Below are 7504 nucleotides of genomic sequence, written 5' to 3' on the forward strand. Positions count from 1 at the left end.
AAGTTGGCCATTCTCTCCAATGTGACCCAGGTGGGGACATGGGGCTGAAAGTGAAAGGTGGGGAGTGTGGTAAAAGTAAAATGGCCCTATTTCCCATAGGGATCACAAAGAAATGAGGTGGGTGAAGAGGGACTCCCCAGAGGTGCCAGGAACAGGAGCCAACAGGTCACCAGAAGAGGAAGTGTTAAGGCAGAGGGACTTCCCGAGAGGGAACACAGAAGAAAGAACTCCTGAAGTTATCCAGGGTCTTCAAGGACTTCTGCCCACCTGCTCTCCTGCTGGTCCTCCTCTCTGACCTTCCTGCTATAGCTATAGAGCTGTGGTTTCTCCAACTCCATTCTTACTCCAACCATGTCATTCCATGGCTCTCTGTTGTCCACAAGAGAAAAACCCCAAATTCCTTGTCTGGTATTCAAGGCATTTCAGGATCTAGCCCCCAGTATTCATACTGGACTTCAGGCTCTTCAGACCACTGACAGCCTCACCAACATGCTCCATTCACCTGGCTTGCACACCTGTGCATGTGCTGTTTTAGCCACGGAAACTATCTGCCCTTTTTGACTGACTGTTAGCCTCCTACTCAGTCTTCAAAATCCCATTCAAATGGCAGCTCCTCTGTCAATCTTTGACTTCTCCAAAGAACATGAGTCACTCCTTCCTCTGGGGTCCACCCTCCAAGTAGTACATAGCTCATGGTGTTTTCATCTATATTCTGGGCACCATCTAGGCAGGGACAGTGTGTTTCTTTGTTACTGCTGAATCCCCAGTGACTAACCAGTGCCCACAGTGGGTGCTCAAAACATTTGCTACACGAGTCACTAAATGAAAGAGAATGCTTTCTATGGGAATGAATTGTGAACCAACATTATCCTCAATGTTAAGACCTATGTAGACCGTATACTCCAAAGTTAAATCTTACCCTTTTTGACCCCTTTTTCTGGAGCTTAGGGGATTGAGAGCCTTATGTATTTGGTGAGGATATGTTTTTTGTTGTTGTTGTTGTTTCGTTTTGTTTTTGAGATGGAGTCTCGCTCTGTCACCCACACTGGAGTGCAGTGGCATGATATTGGCTCACTGCAACCTCGGCCTCCTGGGTTCAAGTGAGTCTCCTGCCTCAGCCTTCCAAGTAGCTGGGATTACAGGCATAGGCTACCAAGCTTGGCTAACTTTGTGTTTTTAGTAGAGACAGGGTTTCACCATGTTGGTCAGGCTGATCTCAAACTCCTGACCTCAGGTGATCCGCCCTCCTCGGCCTCCCAAAATGCTGGGATTACAGGCATGAGCCACTGCACCTGGCCAAAGATAAAAGCTTTAATGTTTCAACCTTTTTTCCCTACATCAGGGCCTTTGCACATGCCATTCCCTCTGCCTAGAATGCTTTTCCCCCAGCTTCTTTCCTTTCTCATCCTCAGGTTTCAAGTTGCCTCTTCAAAGAGGCCATCCACCCTATCTGAACTGGGTCTATGCCACAGATCTCTGTACCCCACATCCCCTAGTTTGTCTCCTTCATAGCAGGTGTAATATGAGGAATAGTTTTGTAAATATCTCTGTGTATGTTTTTGTAACTTGTTTCTGTACTGAAGCATGAGCTCCCAGAGGCTGGGTAATTGACCTATTTTGTTCAGCACAGTATCCCTAGTGCAGAGAAGGGGACCTGTAGGTGCCCAATAAGTAGCTGAAGAAGAATGTTAAGTGAACGAATGAATGAATGAATGAGGCTAAAAATTGAGACAGCCCCTAAGAGGTCCTGGTTTCCTCATTAGCTTCCTCACTGGCCCCAGAAACTACCCCCAAACCCACCTCAGGCAACACCTTCTGCTCCCAGAGTGTGAATAATCATGAGTAATGTCATCAGATTAGTAACAAGGAACTTTCAGAGAAGGACAGTGAGCTGCCCAGGGTCACACAGCAAGTTCTCATCTCAGTGAGTTCTCAGGCTGGGGGAAGAACTAGCCCAGTGGCCCTGGGTCAGAAAGGAGATTCCGTCACTCACTCACAGTGGGAACTTGGCTGTATCTCTGCCTTTGTTTGAGCCTCAGCTTTCCTCATCTGTGGAATGGGGGCAGCAGGCTTAGCCTGGATGAGGAGTGTGAGGCAGGTTAGTGTGGTTAGTGTTAGGTGTGTGGTTAGTGTTAGTTGCTTTTCATCTTTTCTTTTTTTTTCACCAGTGGCAAGGGGTGGGTTATGGGTGTCTGAAGACAGGTATGTTGGGGACCTCAGGCTTACAGCGTAATCAGTAGAAGATGAAGGTGAGAGGAACGGCCTTCCCCTGCCCAGCTCGTGCAACCTCTGAGGCTGTGCGACATCTCAGCCTATCTCTCTCTCCTAGCCAGGCAGCAAATCTCTATTAGCTCCAGCAATCTTTCCCTTCTGGCACTTCTTCCAGCCTGTGCAACCTCTCCTAGCTGTGGAGCATGAGGTCCCAGTCCCAGCACCCACACCCCCCACTCCCCACCCCCGCTGCCTGTGCAACCTCTATCTCCCTGCAAGCCCTGCCATCCTCTGCAGCCTTGCCCAAACCTTGCAACCGCTCAGCCTCTGCAGCCAGATCTCACTCCAGCTCCATTTCCTCCAGCCTAGGAGGGGTTGCGCGTAGAGCAGTGAAAGAAGGCTTTGAACTATGCCACGAGGTGGAGCGGGGCTGGCCACCCACCCTCTCTCTCCCCTCAGTTCCCAGCAGCCCCCATCAGCCTGCCCTGGCCCTGGCCAAAGTGGACTGGTGTTACTGATTCATTCTGGGGAAAGTTGGCAAGCCCTTGTCCTAGTCAAGCCCACTTGGCAGATGGGGAAAGGAGGCCCAGAGAGGCCCAGGGCCTTGTCCTGTTCACACAGTGGGGGATGGCAGGGGCCTGGGCTGGGAGCCCGGCTGGTGCACTTGCCCCAGCTCCCTGGGGACAATTCAGGGCTGGGGTTGGGGTGGCCAGATCCTTCCTGTGGGCTGCAGAGACCAGCAGGCTGGATTCCTGATGCAGATGTCCTGAGCAGTTGGGGGCCCTCCATGGGGCCCCTGCCCCCCAGCCCGGGGAATATTCTCAGGTCGTTTCAGAAGTTCCAGGTTTACTCAGAGGTCTCATTTGAGCTGTCATGAAAAGTCCCTTTGGCCTGGGGCCAGGGCAGGGAGTGGGGGCGGTGGCACCTGTGAGCCAGGGGTGGGGGTGGGTTCCTCCCATTGCCCCCTCCCCTCCCCTTCACGAGTCTGGGGGCTCTGGAGGGCAGGGAAGGAGGGCGTGTGAGGAAGGGACTGCGAGGGCGAGAAGACCCTCTTCCTGGAGGAAGCATCTGTTGCCCTCTTCACTGCTCCCTTCTAGACGGTTCCCTGAGTGACCCTAGAAAAACCCCCACCCTGCTCTGAACCTCAGTTTCCCCATCTGTAAAAGGGGGGAAGCAGAATCATCGTAAGAGCTCTCGTTTATTGAGGTCTCATATATGCCAATATGACCAATAATATTTACTATTTTATTTTTTATCTGTATTTTCATAGCTAAAAGCAAACAGCTCTTACATATTTAAAGTAAAACATAGGCCGGTCACGGTGGCTCATGCCTGTAATCCCAGCACTTTGAGAGGCTGAGGCAGGCAGATCACTTGAGCCCGGGAGTTCAAGAACAGCCTGGCCAACATGGTGAAACCCCGTCTTCACTAAAAATACAAAAATTAGCCAGGTGTGGTGGCAGGTGCCTGTAGTCCCAGCTACTCGGGAGGCTGAGGCAGGAGAATCGCTTGAACCTGGGGGATGGAGGTTGCAGTGACTTGAGATCGCACCACTGCACTCCAGCCTGGGCAGCAGAGCAAGACTCTGTCTCAAAAAAAAATTAAAAAAAAAAAAAAGTAAAACATAATAGCGGCCACTTCTCATGAGCCATTTGTGCCCAGCTCTTTTGCCTTCCTTGTCACACTGGCTCTCTCTGTGTACCCCAGAGCTTCAGGACCTAGGGAGGTGCCTGGGCCATGGTAGATGTTCAATAAAGAATAGGGTGAGTAAATCCTCACCACAGACCTAAGACAGGCATTCTTATTCCTATTCCCACTCTTACAGATGCAGCAACTGAGCTGCAGAGAGGTTAAGTGGCTTCCTCAAGGTCACACAGGTACTAAGCAGTGGAGCTGGGACTTAAACCCAGGTCTGGCCAGTTCCACAGCTCAAAGTCACAAGGGGTGGTATGCTGGGAAGCCAGTTCCAGTGCCCCCATCTAACCATGGGCACCCCTTCCTAGTTATGTGGAGAAGGCCCCTGTGCCTGCCTGTGAGGATGCTGAAGGCACTAGCTTCCCTCTCTGGCTGTGGAAGGAATGGATACCCCGTTCCTTTCATTCATTTATTTATCAGGCACCCAGGTTGTCCTGATGCTACAAAGAGGTGGGTTCCTCCCAGAACTTCTGGTGGCTGGCTTTCTCTTGAATGGGCCTCCTCCTCCGGTATCCACCCCCTACTCTACTGCCCACAAGCCCCTTACTGGCTCTAACCCCCACCTCTCAGTTTCTTCTCCTGGCCTGAAGCCAGGATTGCTGGGGAGTGGGAGCCTGCAGTCTGAGCTCAGAGCTGTCTTTGCCTTGCTCTCCCCACCTCTCCTGGTCCTGGATTCTGCCACCTCCTATCACAAGGGCTCTTAGCTACCTCCACTGCGGGACTGAGTAAGGATCCGGACACCCTCCTGGCAGAGGAGCTGGCAGGACAGGGGCATCACTGAGCCCACAGTGGGGAGCAAGTGAGCAGGGCCTCTCCTCTGGGGGTTGCCCATCCCCATAGGAATGAATACTCAACCATCCCCATCCAATGCTGCTTCCCAGAAACTACCCAGGACCACAAGTCTTGTTTTCATGTTATTCTATCTAGCAGGTGGTGGCTTTGTCCTACACACTGGCATCCAATCCCAGCTCCATGTCATCTGTTCACAGTTAACCTGGGGCAAGGTTGTCCCCACTAAGCCTCACTCTTGTCATCTGTGAAATGGGCTGAATGAGGCTTCCTGCTTCACCTATTGAGGACTACGGGAGACCCTTAAGTGCCTACAACATGGTGAGTTGGCACTGGGGGGACCAGAGCCAGGTGGGTGGCCAGGCAGGACCACAGCAGCCTGAGTGTGTCCCTCACCCTCTGTCACTCTTGGAGTTGGGCCCTTCTCCATGGGCTCAAAGCTTCTCATGCCACAAACTCTCTTCCTCAAAGGAAAAGGGCCAGTTAGGAGCACAGCTTTCACCCTGTTCTGCCCTGAGGTCCCCACAACTAGCTCCACAAGGATGGAGGTACCTTGGTCCCCATTTCATAGATGAGAAAACCATGGCTTCTCGAGGCTAGAAGCAGAGAGACTTGTCCAAGTTCACCGAGTGAGGAAGGCGCGTGGCCGGGTTTTGACCTGGCAGGTTTTCCCCCACTCCACCATGTGCTTCTGAAAGCCCCACTCTCCCCCCAGGGAATCACAGATGTCCTCCTAGAAGCAGCCTCCTGGCTTTGAATGTCCCGCACCTGGTCTTCCGCCTTCACTGAGCAGAGACATCATTCCTGGTGCGAGTCCTAAGTCCCCGCTCCCCAGGACTCCTCCACCAGAAATCTTTCTCCCTTTCCCATCCTTCAAGGCTCAGCCTCCACCGACCTCCCCACCCTCCTCTCCTCCACATGCACAGGGATCTGGGCTGGCCTCTTACCATCCGACCCACTCCCCGTGCTTCATGAGAAAGATGCAGCGACAGTTCATGGGGTCACCTGGCTTGACTGCCCGACCTGCTACATCCTGGTTGAGTCACCAAGGGAAAATCACTCTACCTCTCACAGCCTCATTTCCTCATCTGCGAAATGGGCACACCAGCCCTTGTTTTGAATGACTGGGTGGAATCAAGGTGGTAAGACACAGAAACTGACACAGAATGGGTCCCATCAGGCTCTGCACCCATGCCTATCACCTCCCGGCTCAGCCGCCCAGAATTGGGTGATTGACATGTTAGGTTTGGCTTTCCTTCCCCAGCCCGCTACCTTTTGGAGGCTGGTTTTCAAGACAGAGGGTCATCTCAGCCACTTCCCTGCTGCCGGGCCCCTAAGCTGTGCTGAACAAGAGACCCCAACCTCAATTCTGCCCAGCCTCACTGCATGAACCTTCTTTGCCTCAGTGTCCCCAATTGTGACTTGGGCACAGTCCTCCGAGGCCTCCCACTGTGACACTAGATGCAGCAGGCAGGGAACAGTCTCTCCTGGGCAGAGAAGGCACCCTGGTCCCAGCAGAAAACCAGGGCTGGAATTACCTTCTGTTTCGGCTTCTTTCTCAGAAATCCATTCCGTGTGCTGGGGGCAATCTGATCGGCTTCTGGGGGTGGCAGCTGGGTTCAGCGTGGGGGTGACAGATGAGGGTCTGAGAAAGCAGGCAGAGGCCTGGGGTGAGAATCCACACCCAGCCCGAATCACCAATCAGGCTGTCATAAGACCTGTCACTCCGATGACGGGCAGCTGGGCCTCCAGGCAGGTGTCCCACAGAGCAGCAGACAGAGGAAGCAGACGGCAAGGCAGGTACCAGGCGGCCGCAGCAGGGATGCACAGGCCGCAGACAGACAGACACAGCTGCGTGGCTGTCAGCCACACTCAGGGAGAGGCAGGCAGAGGGCCAGACGCCGAGCTTACGGTCACTCAGCAGAGAGACGCCAGTGGGTCCGTCTGAGGCCGCTGGCTGCCACCCAGCCGCATGTGCAGAGTGGGGAGGAAGAGGAGGATGTGGTGAGCGGCTCCCCACCAGTCCCGCCCACCCGCAGCTGGGCTCCTCCTGGGAGGGAGTGAGAAAGAGGTGGGAGGGGGCCCGGCCCCACAGCAGGCACCCACTGTCACCAAAGGTCACCTGCAAGTAAGACATTTGGGGCCATCGGGGTGACACTTCCCTCTTAGGGAACTGTGACATCATCCCCACAGGCCTCTCAGTCATAACCCATGAAGCAGGCAGTGCCTCCGGGAACCACCACGTTGCACAGATGTGGAAACTGAGGCCAGAGGTGTGAAGATGTGGCACAGTTTGACCCGTGGACCCGGAGTCCTCAGTGGCCGAGTCCAACCCCTCAGCACAGAGAGAAGGACCAGAACCTTGCCCAAGGTCCCACGGAAGCCCCTTTTGCAGACTTTGCAAACCAGCCTGTTTCTTATTCCTGAGACTTACCTGCCTAGTAGGGTCTGAGCTTGGGACCCTCTGCTCCGGCTTGATCCCCATGCCTCTCTGCCTCCATTTCCTTTGGATCCAGTCTCCTGCTGCAGAGCTCCAGGAAACAGGACCCCTTGGGCACGTCACATCACCTCTCTGAATGCCTCACTTTGCCCATCTGTCAAATGGGGGTGCCTAGCTATGAGGAAGAGGGCAGACTTTAACACATGGGAATTCAAGAAGAAAATAGAGAAAAGAAATTCTCAAGAGAGTTTTCATCTTGCTAACATGCCAGAGGCCCATGAGAGGGTCAGATGTTTCTGGAAGACATTTAAGAAACCAGGAGACAAAATTTAACAAGCTTAATGCCTAGCGCAGTCTCCAAAGAAGGAG

The 7504-nt window shown here is 53.5% G+C and overlaps 1 protein-coding gene across 2 annotated transcripts in view; it reads right to left on the reverse strand.

Annotated features, from left to right (window-relative positions):
• The window catches only part of IL21R (interleukin 21 receptor), a 52423-nt gene extending 45733 nt beyond the window's left edge, over positions 1-6690 (reverse strand). Inside the window, exons 1-2 of one of the 2 annotated variants that reach the window (XM_003261551.2) lie at positions 6234-6678; positions 5643-5783 (exon numbers count right to left, since the gene is read on the reverse strand). In XM_003261551.2, coding sequence (XP_003261599.1) covers positions 5643-5692 — 50 coding nt within the window. In that variant the 5' untranslated portion in view covers positions 5693-5783; positions 6234-6678. Of the gene's footprint in view, positions 1-5642; positions 5784-6233 lie in introns of both variants that reach the window. The other variant, XM_003261550.1, reaches the window with a different exon arrangement.
• Between the last annotated feature and the right edge of the window lie 814 nt (positions 6691-7504).

This window comes from Nomascus leucogenys, chromosome 2 (assembly GCF_006542625.1).
Source record: "Nomascus leucogenys isolate Asia chromosome 2, Asia_NLE_v1, whole genome shotgun sequence".
Lineage (NCBI taxonomy): Eukaryota > Metazoa > Chordata > Mammalia > Primates > Hylobatidae > Nomascus > Nomascus leucogenys.